This window comes from Elgaria multicarinata, chromosome 1 (genome assembly GCF_023053635.1).
Source record: "Elgaria multicarinata webbii isolate HBS135686 ecotype San Diego chromosome 1, rElgMul1.1.pri, whole genome shotgun sequence".
In the NCBI taxonomy this organism is placed as follows: Eukaryota; Metazoa; Chordata; class Lepidosauria; order Squamata; family Anguidae; genus Elgaria; species Elgaria multicarinata.
In genome coordinates this window covers 43,949,648-43,969,908 of record NC_086171.1, presented here as the reverse complement: position 1 = coordinate 43,969,908, position 20,261 = coordinate 43,949,648, and the positions used below count along the sequence as shown (strand labels likewise).

The 20,261-nt window shown below is 43.4% G+C and overlaps 2 protein-coding genes across 3 annotated transcripts; one reads left to right on the top strand and one right to left on the bottom strand.

Annotated features, from left to right (window-relative positions):
• Positions 1-1,660: 1,660 nt before the first annotated feature.
• Positions 1,661-2,273, bottom strand: LOC134413365 (protein PET117 homolog, mitochondrial-like). Its single transcript, XM_063147552.1, has one exon. It carries the CDS (start codon positions 2,246-2,248, stop codon positions 2,006-2,008), a length of 243 nt encoding a protein of 80 aa, XP_063003622.1. The 5' UTR covers positions 2,249-2,273; the 3' UTR covers positions 1,661-2,005.
• Positions 2,274-3,782: 1,509 nt separating this feature from the next.
• STEAP1 (STEAP family member 1) lies at positions 3,783-18,518 on the top strand. Of its 2 annotated transcripts, none has more exons than XM_063147537.1 (5): positions 3,783-3,868; positions 8,774-8,881; positions 14,190-14,702; positions 16,194-16,358; positions 17,499-18,518. In XM_063147537.1, the coding sequence occupies exons 2-5, from the start codon at positions 8,819-8,821 to the stop codon at positions 17,754-17,756; spliced, it is 999 nt and encodes a 332-aa protein (XP_063003607.1). In that variant the 5' UTR covers positions 3,783-3,868; positions 8,774-8,818; the 3' UTR covers positions 17,757-18,518. The 2 variants fall into 2 exon arrangements, with proteins under 2 accessions (XP_063003607.1, XP_063003612.1); XM_063147542.1 differs by lacking the exon at positions 3,783-3,868 and adding an exon at positions 4,198-4,269.
• The last annotated feature ends 1,743 nt before the right edge of the window (positions 18,519-20,261 follow it).

Below are 20,261 nucleotides of genomic sequence, written 5' to 3'. Positions count from 1 at the left end.
TCTTCCATGATTTTGCAAAGATAATAGACAAAGGTTCTGAGAGTTCTTCCGCTAGCTCCTTCATTACTCTTGGATGCAGTTCATCGGGCCCTGGAGATTTGAACTCATTCAAGGAAATTAGGTGTTCTTTGACCATTTGTTTATCAATCTCAAACTGCAATCCTGCCCCCTCAACTTCTGCTTCACTTTTTCCAGGGGGGTCATAGACCCGCTTTTGGGAGAAGACTGAGGCAAAGTAGGAATTGAGCACTTCAGCCTTTTCTTTGTCATCAATTTGCCATCCTCATTAAGCAGTTGAACCACCATTTCTTTCCTCTGTCTTTTACTACTCACGTATCTGAAGAAAGCCTTTTTATTGCTTTTAGCATCCCTCGCTAATCTCAGCTCATTCACAGCTTTAGCCTTCCTGACGCCATTTCGGCACTTCTGCGCCACTTGTCTGTACTCTTCTTTTGTAGCCTGGCCTTCCTTCCACTTCCTATATGTATCCCTTTTTGTTTTCAGGTCATCTCTAAGCTTTTTGTGGAGCCACATTGGTTTCCTCTGTTGTCTTCTATCTTTTCTCCTTGTTGGAATTGTTTGTAACTGTGCCTTTAAATTTCATTTTTTAGATACTCCCACCCATCCTGCACTCCTTTTCTCATTAGGCTCATTTGTCACGGGACCTTACTTATTATAGTTCTGAGTTTATTAAAATCAGCTTTCCTAAAATCCAGAGTACGTGTATGGCTACGCTCAACTTTTGTCTCCTTCATAATCAAGAATTCAAGTATGACGTGGTCACTTTCCCCCAGAGTTCCCGTAACTGCCACTTTATCCACTAAGTCATCCCTGTTGGTCAATAACAAGTCAAGTTAGTTTTTATTCCTGCAGTTATTGTTGTGCTGTGGATTCTCCTGCTGGTTGAGCGTAGGATTATGACTTTGTGACTTTACTGTAAATCCTGGCATAGCAGCTGATAGTACAAGGCAAGGATTGCCCAGTCTACTGTACGTAAGTACATTTTTATCCCCACTCACTTTCCTCCTAGGAACTTTGGGTAGCATAGCTCAGAGGTGAGCAGAGGGTAGATTGGGAACCACTGGTAGGTCTCTAGGTGATTTGCAGTAGATTAGCACATTTTCAATTCCCAATGGTTTAACAAGAGCAACAAGAACAAAAAGTTGCTTTTCTCCCCTTCCTAAATTTGGCTTCTGAAATGAAGAAAGCTTGGGGGGAAACAGAAGCTGACTTGTGTGTGAAAGGATGTGTCTTCTAGTTCCACCTTTGGTACTGGAAAATCCTGGTCTGAACAGATTAGGTACAGAGGGCATACTTTGATCCACAATTCTACATCTGCCTTCCTGAGCCACTATTTTATTTATTTATTTATTTATTTATTGCATTTCTATACTGCCCAATAGCCAAAGCTCTCTGGGTGGTTTACAAAATTAAGACAATTCAAAGTATAAATAAACAACAGTATAAAGGGGTGTGTGCAGCCCATGGAGTTTGTCTGGGGCCAAAAATGGTCCCCAGACCACCCCCACCCCTGATATAGATACATACACATGCACACAGTTCAAATTCACAAAGGAGAATGGTTAAAATATTAAGAATTAGGGAATCCTACTTGCTGGAATCCATTTCTGGCATCTTCCACAGAAATAAGACATCTCCTCTGTCCACAATGGGTCTCCTTCATCACTATTCAGAGTCCCCACTTTGATCATGACTCAAATCTACTGATGCCTGATCTTCAGATTCTACTATGAGAAGTGTCTCTCCTTCCACTTCCACTTCTTCCAGCCCTTCTGAAGGGGATGTCCTTGTAGCTTCATCATCATGTCTGTTCATCATCTCACTCATGTACACATTATCGATTGTGTCTTGATCAGAGTTACTTTTACTATGTAAGAAGCTGTCTCTTCCAACATTTAAAGCACATGCAATATAAAGGCTGTCTCAATAAATATGAAACCAATCAAATTATTGAAGTGAAAATGAAGATGCGAATTCTTCTTCTTCACTGTTGGGATTCTCTTGTCATTAGCATTTTGCTTCTTTCCATTTCAGGTTGTTTGGTCAAGGCAGTCTGTTGCTCCAAAAGACGAAGATTTTCTTGTTTACAATTCTGTCTCTCAAAGTCTCTGACCACTCCTTCATGTAGCCTCTCTCTCAGATGCTTCTGCTGAATGTGGACACCAATGACAATTCCACCCGAGATCAGGATGGAGACTCCTAGCACCACCTTGGAGGTCGTCGACATGACACGATAGGACAGCAACACAGCCCCCCACGACCCGGAACACAATTGGCACCAGTTGGTGGACACACCTTTTGAAGTAATAAATAAATGCTCCTTTGACATACATACCTGCAGCTGAATCGGGTGCATATTTACTGAGATATCCACTTAATTTGGTAAGACTTACTCGGATGTAAGCATGCACATTGTTTGTAAGAACAGTCACACAGCAAGTAGAGAGCCAGTGTGGTATAGTGGCTAAGGTGTTAGACTGGGAGTCGGGAGATCCGGGTTCTAGTTCCCACTCGGCATTGGAAACCCACTGGGTGACTTTGGGCCAGTCACAGACTCTCAGCCCAACCTACCTCGCAGGGTCGTTGTTGTGAGGATAACATGGAGAGGAGGATTATGTATGCTGCCTTGGGTTCCTTGCAGGAAAAAAGGCAGGATATAAATGTAATAAATAAATAGATCAGAGATCTGAAACATGGGTGGGGGCAACCCCCCTCCTCGCAATAATCCTGTGACCCTTCAAGTCAAATGGATTTATTGCAGGATACACTTCCGTGCATTAAAAACAAAGATTTTGTGGCACACACAGTGGCACAAGCTTTCAAGGGGCGTGCTGATCTACACACAATTTTTTCAATTGCACAACAGCTTGCAGAACCATGCTTGTGCAAACATAAATGTAGCTGGATTCTCCTCTTGCACATAGTTCAGAACCTGATCGCAACATCATTTGCACTAGTGGAATGACACAGCTGTATACTGCATTTTAAACTCACTTAAATCACAACGCCAGAATAACTACCAATATAATGGACGGGTTGGGGGCTGGACTGTGCCCTTCCCCAACAAGGCCAAGGTCCAACCCTAGCTGCACCACTAGTTGTGTGAGAGGGAGAAATCACGCACGTGTGCACACAGGACTACAGAGGCAGATTTTTATTTTTATTTTGCAAACTTTTAAGTAGTATCCAATGTTAGTCCTTCTTAGAGGAGACCCACTGAAATGAATGGGATTTAGTCTAATCCCATTCATCTCAATGGGTCTACTCTAAGGACTAACATTGGATGCTACTTTCTGAGCTGCAAAATGCAGGAGGCAGAACAGTCCGTGGCATTTTTACGCAACCCCCGCCCCATGTGTCCAGGAGCCTTTCCCAAGCCGGCGCCCTCCAAATGGGTTGGACTATTATTATTTTTTGTTAATTAAATTTATATACCGCCCCATAGCCGAAGCTCTCTGGGCGGTTCACCACAATTCCCATCATCCCCCAGCCAGCTGGGAATTGTAGTCCAACTGATCTGGAGGGTGCCAGTGTGGGGAAGAAGCCTGCTAGTGTATACAAGACTGAGACCAACCCGAGAGCCGGCTGTCCGTTCCCCAAAAGAACCCAAACCCAGCGTCGGCTGAGCAGGCGACAACTCACGGCTCCCCGCGGGCAGAAGAAAGGCGGAACCGGGGAAGGGATGGATGCCGAAGGCGGGGCGGGAAAAGGGGCGGGGTGGCCGCGCTGCTCCATGCCGAACGGGCAGACCCGCGAGGCTGGGACGAGACGCCGGTCCAGCTAGAGCAGCGCGCCTCCCCGGGGATCGCTTCGCCCTCCGCTGCCGGCCCGTCGACGGGGGAACGTTGTAAGTAGCCTTAAGTCTTTCGGAACAGATCCTCGCTTCTCCGGACCGGCGTGCGGAAGGGAGCGGCGCGTTCCCGCAGCCCGGCTGGGAGGACCCCGTGGCCGGCCGCCGCTAACCAAATATTTGCTGTCGAGCCGCGGATGGGCTCCCGGGAAGAGGCTGGGAACTTCCCCTCAACCCCCGGCCCAGCACTGCCGCTTTACGTGCCGCCTTCGCAGCCTCAGGACACTGCGCGTTCTCACGTACTCCAGCCGGATCAATGGCCTGCCTTTTCCGTGCTGTTTTCCTCCCCTGCAATGTAAATAGGGCATGTTTTTAGAGAATGAATAAATAAATAAATACCGTCAGCGACAAGGGGGTGATGGAGCAAGAACCCGTGACGGTCTGGCCCACGTCATAAGGTACAAAATGTGCAACAGGCCGGTGGGTGGGTCGGTACATGTGGACGATCAACGTGTTTCTTACAGACTGGAGTCTTGTTTGGTTAAGCTTTGCAGGCTTTGAATCTGAGCCCTCTCTGTAGAATTTGCCAAAAGCTCTTGTGAGAAACAGAAGAAGAGCCCTGCGGGATCTGCCCAAGACTCCAATGTGTCCAGCATTCTGTTCGCACAGTTCACACAAGAAATGAATGAATTGTGTTTGGAAAGTTAGGAGATGAGGTGATTTTTTTTCTGGAACCATGAGGACAAAACCTGATGTTCTAAGAGGCGTAAAATCAGAAATCTCTCTTGCACTTGGGACCTGCTGCAACCAAATGTTGCAGTGTGAGGTGCTTCTGCCAGGGTGCCCACCAGCCATACACCTTTCCAGGACTCTATTCCACCACCACCCGGTTTTTTCATCACCTGCACCCCCAACAGCTCATCAAGATATCTAGCCGCAGAACATGCTCCGTCCTCATTGGACTGTCTTGGTTCCCCCTCCTTCACCTTTTTTTCTGAACATTTTTTCCCTATTACTATCTGGCATTATACATTCCTTGTTTTATGCCATTTGTATTGGCACAGGAGCAAAGCCAGGCTTATCTCTAGACAGACCTCAGTGACTGCCTGGAGCAGTGCTTTTTGCTGCATCTGCAGAAAGAGAAAAGGGAGTAGCAGAGAAGAAGAAAAGGAGGTGGGGGGGAGCCCCTGTGCCATGGCTCCAATCTAAATCGTTCCCCAGCTGTTAATCAATGAAAAAGATATTGGGCGATTCGATCATTGATTCCCCTATGTCAAGTTTAGTTAGACCCTAATTCAGGACAGTTGCAACCTGCAAGGGAAACTCCAGTTTGGAGCCATTGCTAATGTTTTACTGAATGGGTCATATGACAGAACTGGTCATATGGCTTGAATTTATTTCTACAGATAGCTCTGGGGTATCCCATTTTCACTGGACCATTAAGAACACTCCCTTCCTGGAAGAATTTGACAATTCTAGGCTTGGCTTTATTCAATTAAAGCCCAAAATAGTGAATTTCACATCCTCTACAAATTCTCAAGCCTGTTTCTAGCCACTAGGTATGCTAAGTGCTCAGTCCTATGAATGTTTACTCTGAAGATTTGAGTGAGACAAATGTTCAAATACGCATGCATAGGATGGTGCTTGCTCCTTCCTTTGGTTAGGTCTGTAGACTTAGGAGTGTTATTCAAGCTGTGACATTGGGCCTGTTCAGACAACATGCTAAGCCATGGCTAGGTCGCTAACCTTTTTGCAGCAAATGATTAATGAGCATGTTTAAACAGTGATTAGGTAGCCACCAACATGCTAATGATTGGTGGCTACCTAATGATTCACACAACATGCTAAGTCATTGTTCATATGACATGCTAAGCCATAATGTTTAGCTCAAAATGCTTAACCACTATGGCTTAGCTGTCTGAACTGAGTCGTTAGTATCCGAATGAAAGTAATTTTTGGCCTGGCTTACACATAACATTAACCCAGAGCATGGGTTGAGTATTGGTTGTCATTGAACTGTGGGTTGTTGAACTGTGGGTTGTCACTATGTGCAAACCCTGCACTATGGTTTGACTATGGATTGTTAACTAGGGTGACCATATGAAAAGGAGGTCAGGGCTCCTGTATCTTTAAAGTTGTATAGAAAAGGGAATTTCAGCAAGTGTCATTTGTATGCATACAGCATCTGGTGAAATTTGGTCTTCATCGTAACAGTTAAAGCTGCAGGAGTCCTGCCCTCCTGACCAGATACAAAAGAGAGGAGGGCACCTGCAGCTTTAACTATTGCGATGAAGAGGGAATTTCACCAGATGCTGTATGCATACAAATGACACCTGCTGAAAATCCCTTTTCTCTACAACTGTTAAAGATACAGGAGCCCTGTCCTTTTCATATGGTCACCTTATTGTTAACCATGAACAACACAGGAAGAGAATCCATGGTTTGTTGTTGGGTTGTGAACTCTAGGGGCCTTCCTAGACGAGGCCTTAGCGCGCCTTCTGTCCCGGCTTCCCTGCTGTGCATCCAGATGACTCACAGGGGAATCCGGAGACCGGCCGCGCTGAGGCCTCCTCCAACGCGCCATAAGCGAATTCGCTTATGGCGCGCCTTTTCCCCAGCTCCGGCCTCAGGCTGGGGAATGTCTAGGGACTTCCGCAGCTTTTTGCGGTTCCTCGCTTACTCGCAAGGAGCCACAAAAAGCCGCGGACCTGCACAGCGCTCATAGGAGCGCTGTGCCCATCGGCGGGGGAGCCGAAGGCTGGGAGGGTGGGTGCCAGGGTGGGTGGCACGAGGGGAGGGCGGGTGCGATCGCGCCGCGCGCCACCCGGGCAATGCCTGGCATGGGGCGGCATTGCCGCCCCATGCCAGGCATTGGCCGGGCTAGGGCAGCGCGCGCCGCGATCGCACCCGCCCTCCCCCTGTGCCACCCACCCTGGCACCCACCCTCCCAGCCTTCACCCTCCCCCGGTAAAAAAAACCCAAAAAAAACACACTTACCTCTCCGGGCCGCACCCGGAGTCTTCGGGCCACGCCCGGCCCCTTTAAAATTTTAAAAAAAATGGCGGACGCCGCAGGGACGCGACGTCCCTGTGCGTCGTGTGTGTGGTAGCCTGGGCGAGGCGCGCTAACTTCAGCGCGCCTCGGCCCCGCCTCCCTGCCGGCGTAAGCCGGCAGGTCTAGCAAGGCCCTAGGTTGTTCATGGTTAACAACCCTCAGTTAAACCATAGTGCAGGGTTCACAGGTTACGACATTACAATTCAACAACACCGCATACTCAACTCGTATTCTCAATTGTCATTACATTGTTTTACCTGTAGCTGCAATCCTATACCCACTTACCTGGGAGAAACCCCATTGATCACATTCCTTCTGAGTAGACATGCATAGGATAGCATTGTCAGTCACCTAAGACGTACCACATTGAGCGTGTTATTCTCTGTGTAACACCTAGTATATTGTTGATGCCAAAATAAATACTGAAGAGGAATTGGACCAATAGATGTAATATGTTTGCTTCTAGCTTCTCTGTCTAGAGAACCAAGGGCCCTGAGGCTATGTGACACAACCGTCACCAAGTAATTGTAGTTTAACTGCACTGCAAACTCTTCCCACTTCTACAGTGGGAAGAGTTTGTTTGTTTTTTTAAAGAAATTTTTAAAACTGACTTTATTCATAGTAACATGTTTTTGCCTTTATACATCTGCACAGAGTGATGCAAAACATTACAGCAAAATGTCTGGACACCACCCTGAAGTCATTGTTTGTTTAAGCAGTCTGGATTTGCTTTATGACACAGTCCCTGTTGAATAGGGGTCTCTGGCATGGTGCTTCTTCAACTTGTATTTTTAATCTGTGATACACATTATTCTTTTTTTTTTCTTATCGTACCCATGTGCAGAGGATGGTCCGAGACTTGTAGGTACCTTCCAGCAAAGATCCTGTTTCGTTTCTTTGTTTCTCCTTTCACCTCAGTGAAATCAACTCCCTTCAGCTACAATAGGAGAAATATTTTCTTTTGTTTTCACCCCTTCTTGTTGCTAGTGTTTTGGGGTGGGGTTTTTTTGAAAAATAAGAGGATTCTAGCAGCTGAAACCCCTTTGTTTAGCCTTGCCATACGCGAGTCATATAGAAAATTAAACCCAAGCAGAACAATAAAGGAATGAATTGAGGGTATCTTAAAATCCCTACAATGCCTGGAATCTCAACTTTGGTATTTAGAGAGGGGTCTGGAGGCAAGGTTGGGATCAAGAATAGGCATGGTTGGGGACCTACCAAGGGCCCGCACCCCAGCAGGGCCCACTGGCAAACTGAAGCTCCTCCTCTTCTTTGCTGTGGCCCAGACAATGGTGGGGGCAAGAAGGAGAAGCAATAGATGCCACTGCCTCCTGGCTCACTGGCTGGAGACAAAGCATATTTCTGATTGTTCCAAAATCCATATGAGGGTACTACCTTTATTAGGCCAAAGTAAAGTAAATAGTGTGCAAGCTTTCAAGAGCTTTTTTGGGATTTAAGTTGGTCTAATAAAGGTATCACCCTAATACAGATTTTGGAGTTGTTGCTTTTCTTACCGTCAGTACAGCTACTTTGGCCTTTGTATGATTACTGTTGATAATGACACAAAGTTCTTTGTTGGAATCAGGATCATCTCACACTTCACGTATTAAAAGGGTACACTTTAAACTCTCGCGTTTGTTTGAAAATTCAATGGTGGTACAGAATGAAGGCTCAGGAACAAAAGAAAATATTTCCATTTCCACAGGTTTTATGACTCTTAGGCTTTCTGAGTCCATAATAGGAATTTCTAGGACTTTCAGCTTGGCTACCACTGTAACAAGAATTTGCTCTTCTGTTCTCCATGTAAAATGACCTACCAAACCAAACATTGCCTTTGATTTCTAAAGTACCAGTCATATATCTAGTGAAATACAAAGAAATGAAATGCCTTCTCAAATTATTTTGCAGAAAGTCTTGTGCCATAGAGAGCAAGAACTATCCTTGGTCAAAAACATGGATCAGGATGAAGATCAGAAAATAGATCCTGAAAGAACTTGGGAGAATGACAAGCATTTGGTGACTTTCATCTTCATATATATTATTTATTTTGGGTTACACATGTTTTGCTGTCCTTGGTTGGGAATTTTATTTGATGGTGTAAGGAAAATGTTTTAATGCTTTGTTACCTCAGGGCAGGAGATAGATTAGAATCTACTTCCAAATCTCTGGGTGCACCTCAGTAGATGCGCAAGGATTTTTGACTCCCAATTTTTTAATAATAGTAGCAACAACCTCATTTTACAACCTAAATTAGGCTTCTGAAATGGCAAGAGCTTGTGGTAACCAGGAGTGGACTTGTGCGTGAAAGCCCTGTGAGCTCAGTTTAGGGCTCATCTACACCAAGCAGGATAATCCACAGTGAAAGTAGTATATAAAAGGTAGGAGACACACTACTGCTTCATAGTGGTACTGAAGTGCACTGACAACTGTTGGGGCCCATGACACATCTACACCAAGCAGGATATAACATTACGAAAGTGGTATGAAAGTGGTATAAGGCATGTGTCAGTGGGCCCCAACTGTTGTCAGTGCACTTCAATACCGCTATTTTGTGAACCGCCCAGAGAGCTTCAGCTATTGGGCGGTATAAAAATGTAATAAATAAATAAATATAAAGCAGTAGTGTGGCTCCTGCCTTTTATATACCGCTTACATACCACTTTCATAGTGGAATATCCTGCTTGGTGTATATCCTGCCCTTAGTTCTGGTGTTGAAAACATTCTTAGGCATGGGCTCAGAATGTGCTCAGAAGTACAGTGTTTGTTTGTTTGTCTGTTTTAATGTTAAGTGCATGTTTTTTGCACCTGGTTCTGGTTGGTGAATCAAATTAAAGTAGACCTGTCAAGCCTAAAGTCTGACCACCCCTGCCTTACTTCATGGGACATAAGGCCCAACTCCCCTGCTTAATCCATCTTACACACTCATGTTTTCTGGCTTTTCAAGTTCAAACCGATTTTAACCCAGTGGGTTCCTTATCCACACTCTCTCACTGCCAATAAAGCCCCTGATAAAATGTATGGGAATGTGCGTCAGACCCTTGTGAAAAGTGCTGTATTATAAATATATAACAGAAGTATTATTGTTTGCACAAACACATCTCCTGGGATTAAAAAAAAAAAAGAAGTGACAAGATCCTACCAAGGTACAATAACTACTCATTGAAATTAGAAGTTAATTCAAGAGCAGCTTGTAAGGATCTCTTCTCGATCCTCCCAGAGTGCAGGACAAGGAATAATGGGCTCAAGTTACAGGAAGCCAGATTCCAACTGGACATCAGGAAAAACTTCCTGACTGTTTGAGCAGTACAACAATTGAACCAGGTACTTAGGGAGGTTGTGGGCTCTCCCACACTAGAGGCATTCAAAAGGCAGCTGGGCAGCCATCTGTCGGGGATGCTTTAAGGTGGATTCTTGCCTTGAGCAGGGGGTTGGACTCGATGGCCTTATAGGCCCCTTCCTATGATTCTATGTTCAACTTGGGGGCCATCCGCTTGTTTTGGCCTACAGCTCCCATCCGCCTTCACTATTGGCTGTGCTGGCTAAGGCTGATGGGAATTGTAGGAGAAAGAACTCTTTTAATCATTGAGCAGTGTAAAGGTATCCCAAACGGAGCTCACAGCCTGCCCCTTCAACGCCGCCACCTTCCCAGAGGCTCCTTGGCACTCGGAATCTCTAGGGAAGGATACCCAAAAGCTGGTCCAATATCTCTCGATTTAGCTCTGACCCAAGTTGCAAGAAACTAGCAGCATGCATCAGTGAGGTAGAAATAATTTAGGAAGAACTACAAGTAAAACACCCATACAGGCATGCATAGCATAAAAACCCAGTAACCTTAAAAATAATAAAACCTGCAGTCGTGTGAAAAAAAAAGTACACCCTCTTGGAATTGTATGATTTTACATATCAGGACATAATAACAATCATCTGTTCCTTAGCAGGTCTAAAAATTAGGTAAATACAACCTCAGATGAACAACAACACATGACATATTACACCGTGTCATGATTTATTTAACAGAAATAAAGCCAAAATGGAGAAGCCATGTGTGAAAAAGTAAGTACATTATTATTATTATTATTATTATTATTATTATTATTATTTATTTATTTATTTATTTAGCACCATCAATGTACATGGTGCTGTACAGAGTAAAACAGTAAATAGCAAGACCCTGCCGCATAGGCTTACAATCTAATAAAATCATAGTAAAACAATAAGGAGGGGAAGTGAATGCAAACAGGTACAGGGTAGGGTAAGCAGGCACAGGGTAGGGAAAAACTAACAGTAGAAAGTAACAGTAGAAGTCTGCACAACATCAAGTTTTAAAAGCTTTAGGAAAAAGAAAAGTTTTTAGTTGAGCTTTAAAAGCTGTGGTTGAACTTGTAGTTCTCAAATGTTCTGGAAGAGCGTTCCAGGCGTAAGGGGCAGCAGACGAAAATGGACGAAGCCGAGCAAGGGAAGTAGAGGCCCTTGGGCAGGCGAGAAACATGGCATCAGAGGAGCGAAGAGCACGAGCGGGGCAATAGTGTGAGATGAGAGAGGAGAGATAGGAAGGAGCTAGACCGTGAAAAGCTTTGAAGGTTAACAGGAGAAGTTTATATTGGATTCTGAAGTGAATTGGAAGCCAATGAAGAGATTTCAGAAGCGGAGTAACATGGTCGGAGCGGCGAGCTAAGAAGATGATCTTTGCGGCAGAGTGGTGAACAGAAACCAACGGACTGATGTGAGAAGAAGGAAGGCCAGAGAGAAGAAGGTTGCAGTAGTCCAACCGTGAAATAACCAGTGCATGAACAAGAGTCTTGGCAGAAGAGACAGACAAAAATGATCGAATCCTGGCAATATTATACAGGAAAAATCGACAAGATTTAGCTAGGTTGTACTTATTTAGGTTGTACTTATTTAGTAAGTACAACCTTACTGCTTCCAGAGATGCTAAGTAGCAGACAGGTGCTGCTAATCAAATGCCCGTGATTAATAGATCATCAGCAAGTATGACCACCTCTATAAAAGCCAAAGTTTTTTTCAGTTTGCTGGTTCAGTTTGCTGGTCTGGAGCATTCAGGTGTGTGTTAACACAATGCCAAGGAGGAAAGACATCAGCAATGATCTTAGAGAAGCAATTGCTGCTGCCCATCAATCTGGGAAAGGCCATTTCCAAACAATCTAAAGTCCATCATTCTACAGTGAGAAAGATGATTCAAAAGTGGAAAACATTCAAGACTGTTGCCAATCTTCCCAGGAGAGGACGTCCCAGCAAAATCACCCCAAGGTCAGACTGTGCAATGCTCAGAGAAATTGCAGAAAACCCAAGAGTTACATCTCAGACTCTACAGGCCTCAGTGAGCATGTTAAATGTTAAAGTTCATGACAGTACAATTAGAAAAAGACTGAACAAGTATGGTTTGTTTGGAAGGGTTGCCAGGAGAAAGCCTCTTCTGTCTAAAAAGAACGTGGCAGCATGGCTTACGTTTGCAAAGTTGCATCTGAACAAACCACAAGACTTCTGGAACAAAGTCCTTTGGGCAGATGAGACCAAAGTGGAGAAGTTTGGCCATAATGCACAGCGCCACATTTGACGAAAACCAAACACAGCATATCAGCACAAACACCTCATACCAACTGTCAAGCATGGTGGTGGAGGGATGATGATTTGGGCTTGTTTTGCAGCCACAGGACCTGGGAACCTTGCAGTCATTGAGTCGACCGTGAACTCCTCTGTATACCAAAGTATTCTAGAGTCAAATGTGAGGCCATCTGTCCGACAGCTAAAGCTTGGCCAAAATTGGGTCATGCAACAGGACAATGATCCCAGGCACACCAGCAAATCTACAACAGAATGGCTGAAAAAGAAAAGAATCAAGGTGTTGCAATGGCCTAGTCAAAGTCCAGACCTCAACCAGATTGAAATGCTATGTCGGGACCTTAAGAGAGCTGTGCATAAACAAATGCCCTGAAACCTCAATGAACTGAAGCAATGTTGTAAAGAAGAGTGGGCCAAAATTCCTCCACAACGATGTGAGAGACTGATAAAGTCATACAGAAAACGATTACTTCAAGTTATTGCTGCTAAAGGTGGTTCTACATGCTTTTGAATCATAAGGTGTACTTACTTTTTTACACATGGCTTCTCCATTTTGGCTTTATTTCTGTTAAATAAATCATGACACAATGTAATATGTCATTGTTCATCTGAGGTTGTATTTACCTAATTTTTGGACCTGCTAAGGAACAGATGATTGTTATTATGTCCTGATATGTAAAATCATACAATTCCAAGAGGGTGTACTTTCTTTTTCACATGACTGTAGCTGAACTACTTACTCCCAAGTAGGGCCCTGCCATCACCATGAACACCTCCACACACACCATGAGGAGGGGGACGAAAGACAAGAGGGGAAGCTTTTTACTTTATACCCTCCAACTCCCCATTCCATCCCTGGCTCCCTCCTCCCGTTGGCACACCCCAGATGCCTGATTTCACACCTTCCCCGCTGCAAAATCCTCCTTCCTGCCAGCCATGGTGGTTTATGGCCTTGAGACTGATAAGGGCACTCCTTCCTGGCACCAAGGCCTTTCCATCTCTTCCGCCTCCCTTCCCCAGGTGTGTCGTTATAAATCTGCAGGCTAGTGCCCTTCTTGGCTTAAAATAACATGCATTAAAAATGTCATGCTAAAACTATCCCAGCTAGTTAACCCATACACATCACTACCCAGTGCAGTCTATCTGATCTCCTTCACAAGCAGAAGAGCGAATTAGACCGTGTTTGTCTTCGTTTTGTTCCTCACCATTTCAATGGTACGATGAGAAAAGGGGCACCTGTTGAAATACTTCCTGGTACAGAAGCCCTACCCGTAGACACATAGAAATCCATTTCTTCTCTTTGAAGATATGTCCACCTCCAGATTTCAAAACAAAAGGCGTATACTTGTCCCGGAGATGAAAATGGAGCTGCAGTTCTGTTATAAAACCTAGAGATCCCATTCTATTCTCACGCTATTTGAATTGCATTGTTTTCTTATTTCTTGAAAGCTACGTGGCTTCACAAAGAAGAAATATGATCTGTGGAGATGGCGAGCTTCCCAAAATGACTATTGGTGCCTAAAATCATGAGTGAATAGGGCACCTGAAATGTAACCTTTAGTTCCTTCAGTACAATCCTATTAGTATAGCCAAATTCCTGCAATCCAAAATCTCATGCTTGAACAGTTTCAAATGGCATGTTCATAAACAGGTCTACAAAGGGAAACAATACAGTGTTCTACCAAGACTGGTTCAGATTTTAAAATTCCTCTTAGGTTTATCTATTGTGTCTTCTGCTTTTCAGATTATGGATTTGCAAAGGACTGGCACTTACGGAGCAGCTGCTTTCCCCCATATTCATAAAAGAATCTATACAGATGACTTTGAATCTCCTCCCAGTGATCACTACAAACATGACCTTTTCCCTAAGTGGCGTTTACCAGTGAAGACAGCACTGATCTTATCTTTGTTAACCTTTATCTACACTTTCCTAAGGGACGTCATCCATCCTCTTGTAACTGCTCAAGAAAATGTATTTTATAAAATTCCAATCCTGGTCATAAACAAAGTCTTACCGGTGGTTTCAATTACCCTTTTGGCCTTGGTTTATTTACCAGGAATATTGGCTGCAGGTTTCCAGTTGCGTTATAGAACCAAGTATAGACGTTTTCCACAGTGGTTGGACCGATGGATGCTATCACGAAAACAGTTTGGGCTTCTTAGCTTCTTCTTTGCCACAATGCATGCTTGCTACAGCTTGTGCTATCCAATGAGGAGATCTTATCGATATAAACTCTTGAACTGGGCATATAAACAGGTACACCATTTTGTCTTACCATAATGCCTTTGAATCTATATAAAATGATGTACCCATATTTAGACCCTTGTGCGCGGTTTTGGTTGCTGAGTCTTGGAGTGGAAGTTGCAGAAATGGTGATTGTATACAAAAGAGCAACTGACAACACAATACCTCGCTCACAAAACTCAAAAGTTTTTTCTACCTCTCTCATAATCTCTTGGAGCTCATTGGTGGGAGATTCAGGACAGATAAAAGGAAGTACTTCACACAGCACATAGTTAAAACTATGGAATTTGCTAACACAAGATGTAGTGATGGCCACCAATTTGGATGGCTTTAAAAGGGGGTTGGACATATCCATGGAGGAGAAGGGGAATGGCAGTTAGTCCTGATGGCTATATGATACCTCTAGTTTTAACAGTAAATGCTGAAAATACGAGAGGCAGCACAGTGTTTGCCTGGGACTCAGGAGATCCAGGTTCTAGTCCCCACTCAGCCATGAAGCTCACTGGGTGACCTTGGGCCAATCACTGACTCTCAGCCCAACCTACATCCCAGCGCCGTTGTGAAAATAAAATGGAGAGAATGTTCATGCAAACTACCTTAGATTCCTCGCAAGAGGTAAAAAAGGTGGGATATAAATGTAATAAACAAATAAATCATGGCAGCTTATTAATGTGGACAGATCTATTTTACAGGTTTTTTTCTTTATTAAATCTGAACACTTTGGCTGCCCTGGCAGGTTGACAAAAGTTGTCCAGAATGCCTGCTGACTAGCTGTTTTAAAATACTGTTTCTTAGTGCATTACCTGTTGTTACCATCTGCCAAAGGTTGCATTTAGCCTTAGATGGAATTCTGTTTGTCAGAGAATAAAGGCAGTTCCTGCTGGGAAAATCAAGTTAAAAAGGAATTGAAACAAGCCTCCTTGGAGGTCAAAACTTTGCTGAAGTAAGTAAATTCTTCTCAATCTAATTAACTTTCCTTTGGCTCTGGCTGATGCAACTTAAACAATGCCTTGCTTAAGGGTCAGAAATGAGACCGTGCTCAAATTTGTGGTCGACACAGATGAGAAAATGACAGCAAAGCTACATACTTTTCTTGTTTTATTCAGCATTGTTGTTAAATGACAGTGTAAACATGGGCTGGGCTGGTTCACATAAGAAAACTGGATGCTTTTGTTTCCCCCTAGCCATGCAATTTCTTCCATCTACACTTTTGCATGGGGAAAGCTCCGGGCAAATTGGGATGAATACAAATAGGCTCATGGCTATTCCTGTGATAGCTGCAACCACACAAAAAAAAATACATTTCTGATCATGAAAAGCCTGTGGGCTGCCCCTGTATACAGTCCGGTTTTCCTTGAGCTAACTCCACGTTGCCCACTTATGCAGAAGAGATTATATCTGAGGCCAAAAAAAATTGTGGCCAACCAGCACTGAATGTTAAGTACATTTGTGTCTTTAGAGTGTAATTCTAACATTTTTTAAAGCGTGGTGCTTGCTCCACAGGTGAAGCAGAAAAAGGAAAATGCCTGGATTGAACACGATGTCTGGAGAATGGAGATTTATGTGTCTCTAGGAATTCTGGGGCTTGCTTTGCTGGCTATATTGGCAGTAACATCAATTCCATCTATCAGCCAGTCACTGACCTGGAGAGAATTTCATTATATTCAGGTACATACGAATAAAACTATCTATCTATCTATCTATTTATCTATCTATCTATTGTTGGGGAGGGTCTATACCTTAGTGGCAGGACACATCTATATTACCGATTTGAGATTCGGTCTCTGGTATTGCCAGTTGAAAAGATCTAAATGCTAAAAAAGGGCTTGTGTATTGAGACACTGGAGGACTTCCATCGCTGAGGCACAAGATAATTCCAAACATCTGGTATAGTCAAGTCCATCGTCTCTACACGCACATACACACACACCAGTGCACCATTGAAATTGATTAGGCCTGAAGATTGCTGCTTGCATGAAAGTGTCTATCCTTGGGGTCAAGGGGCATTTGGAGCCCTCTTCATAAGCAGATCTGGTTGTAAGTTAACACCTTAACCTTCCGGTTGATAGAGCAAGCTGAGACATGCACAAGTAAGTCCTGTGCTGTCCTTTTGTTTGACTGGGGGGAAATGCAAAGAACAGCACCGAATCTGCCACAACAAAGAGGTGGAAATTTCACCCAACTTGTCCTGGAGACAAAAGGAGAGCAAGTGAAGATACTCTTTGCCTATAAAATCATGTGTGTGTGTGTGTGTGTGTGTGTGTGTGTGTGTGTGTGTGTGTGTGTGTGTGTGTGTGGCATGGATCTGTGTTCATTAAAGTCAGAAAATATAAAATCACTGTACTGAATTGAAAGTCGCTGTGTCAGGCATTCCACATGTATTATGTGGACGTATGTCTTGCGTGTTAGATGTTCAGAGTTGTATATCCTGATTTATTAATAACAATTGACTAATCGTTTGGCATCAGACTGAATATGCAAAAGAACAACAAAGAGCCTTCTTCAGCAATTCCTGAGAGACTTAATTAAACCCGTGATAGTTTAATGTAGCTACAGTAGCCAACTTTTCAATTGACTTGTAGGCATGCCTTTTATCCAGAGCAATCAGCAGATAATGGCACTTAATGGCACCTGCTGATTTGTTCACATCAAGCTGCTGTTAAACACCCAAGAGCAGACCAAGCTGTTTTTTTTCTAGTTAGTTGGCAACCCTAAAGATGGCTAGCTATGAAGTATTATGCATTACAGTTTATTTTAATGTCTTTATCATTTTAAAAGCTAACCTGACATATATTCCTTTCTTTCCAGAGCAAGATGGGATATTTAGCCCTGCTGCTGTGCACCATTCATGCACTAGTATTTGCATGGAATAAGTGGATCGACATAGGCCAGTTCATATGGTACACTCCCCCTACATTTATGATAGCTGTTGTAATTCCAATTGTGGTTTTGGTTTGCAAAAGTATCCTGCTTTTCCCATGCCTTAGGAAGAAATTGCAGAAGATCAGATCTGGCTGTGATGCTAACCCTGTGCCAACTAGGATACAGATGGCTTCCAGACTGTAGATTTAAGTGTGCATTACTTTGGTGCCAATATTCATTTTTCCCACAAACTCGAAATAAATTAGGCTTGTCCCTCAGGATACGATCCTATGCATAGATACATAAAATAAGTCCCACTGTGAGGCTTACTTCTGAATATACATGCTTAGGATCATTTTGTTCTATTGACAGAGTAAGCATTTTCATATTTCAGTACAAGTTTAGTAGAGCAAACACTGAAATGGTGCACGTACGATGACTGTGTCTCATCAATTTTACCTATGTGAATTTCTCATAAAACTCCCAATCTTTTTCAGGGAAACTCTGGAATAATAATGTGCCTCTTATCACAATCACGGTCTTATCCACATAAGACCTAAAAACATGCAATGCAATAAACTAGCTAAAGTATAACACTTCAAATGTATACATAGAGTTGCCTTGCCTGAAACAGCTTCCTGATTCATTTCAATGACTGAAGCACTTTCTTTAGCACTAAAAGATCATCTCTCTCTCTCTCTCTCTCTCTCTCTCTGATTGATTAACTTAATGGGGTCTCCTGCACATACCAGAGACCTGTATGCTCATCTAAGTGCCTATCCAGATCAAGGGATGCCCACAGATTATTTAAATCAGTGGTGGGAAGAAAGATATCTGTATGTTTTGGACTTTAACTCCCGGCATTCCTGAGCATTTGCCAGAAACTTTGGAGTCCTGCATTTCTTAAAATATTCCACTGAGTACTGTAAATAACATTTTAAAAACAAGCAGCTATTAGTATATTTGTAGAAGACGTTTGTTAACATTTCAAATATTTAAAAATAATAAAATCTTTCTTTTTTTTGCATTTTTCCACCTTTAGTTTTATAAAAAATGAAGGTAAAGGTTGTAACAGAACTACCGAGTGGGCAGGGGTAGGGGGAACCATGATGTGTGTGTGTGTGTGCGCGCGCACACACACACACACGCACACACACACACGAGTGCGGAGCCATGCAGAGCAGCGTGGTTTCTTTACCCATCCTGCTCCATAGTTCCTTCGTCATACTCCTGCTGCTGCAGCTTCTTGTCCCAGCGGGGTTGGGTTGTGCTGCCTGCTGCTGGCGTCGCTATGTGACAGCAACCATAGAGTTCGGCAGCATGCATTAGAATGTCACTGGAAGTTCCAGATGCCCTAGCGACTGTCTTGATGGTTGTCATGATGTCACAATGCAACACCCAGATTTATCAATGTAACGCCCGTCACATGACATGTTAAGCTATCCCAGAGCCCCTTACCACCACTGCAGAGGGTGGGTAGCCGGAGTGGGTAATTTACCAATCATGGGTGGGGAAAACTCACACCACATGCTAACCCCACATGGGTCACTCCCAAAGCATGTGAACCCAGCTGTTTATTCTGCAAAGGCCACTAAAGAAAGGAATGATACTAAAATTGGAAGTTTGTGGCAGAGAAGAGCAAACAGTTGCCCTTTATTTTCCCACTGAAGATCTTGCTTAGAAATTACTGACTTGATCTGAATCTAACACAGATTGTGAGTGTGTGTGTGTGTGTGTGTGTGTGTGTGTGTGTGTGTGTGTGAAATAATGTGGAATAATATACAAGCCTTCATAGGAAATATACACAATTCAGCAGCACTGCAAACTTAATAGTGTGACAAGTTTTCATCCACAGTTCAGATCCAGCAAAGGAAATCTATGAAAAATCAGTATTCTGCTCATGACTTCTTTACTGGATTGGGAACCCAGTGTGCAAAATTGATACATATACGGATTACTTATGCCTTACAAGTACATCTGAATACAATTGAATACAATTATTATTATTATTATTATTATTATTATTATTATTATTATTATTATTATTTATTTATATAGCACCATCAATGTACATGGTGCTGTACAGAGTAAAACAGTAAATAGCAAGACCCTGCCGCATAGGCTTACAATCTAATAAAATCATAGTAAAACAATAAGGAGGGGAAGAGAATGCAAACAGGTACAGGGTAGGGTAAGCAGGCACAGGGTAGGGAAAAACTAACAGTAGAAAGTAACAGTAGAAGTCTGCACAACATCAAGTTTTAAAAGCTTTAGGAAAAAGAAAAGTTTTTAGTTGAGCTTTAAAAGCTGCGGTTGAACTTGTAGTTCTCAAATGTTCTGGAAGAGCGTTCCAGGCGTAAGGGGCAGCAGACGAAAATGGACGAAGCCGAGCAAGGGAAGTAGAGGCCCTTGGGCAGGCGAGAAACATGGCATCAGAGGAGCGAAGAGCACGAGCGGGGCAATAGTGTGAGATGAGAGAGGAGAGATAGGAAGGAGCTAGACCGTGAAAAGCTTTGAAGGTTAACAGGAGAAGTTTATATTGGATTCTGAAGTGAATTGGAAGCCAATGAAGAGATTTCAGAAGCGGAGTAACATGGTCGGAGCAGCGAGCTAAGAAGATGATCTTTGCGGCAGAGTGGTGAACAGAAACCAACGGACTGATGTGAGAAGAAGGAAGGCCAGAGAGAAGAAGGTTGCAGTAGTCCAACC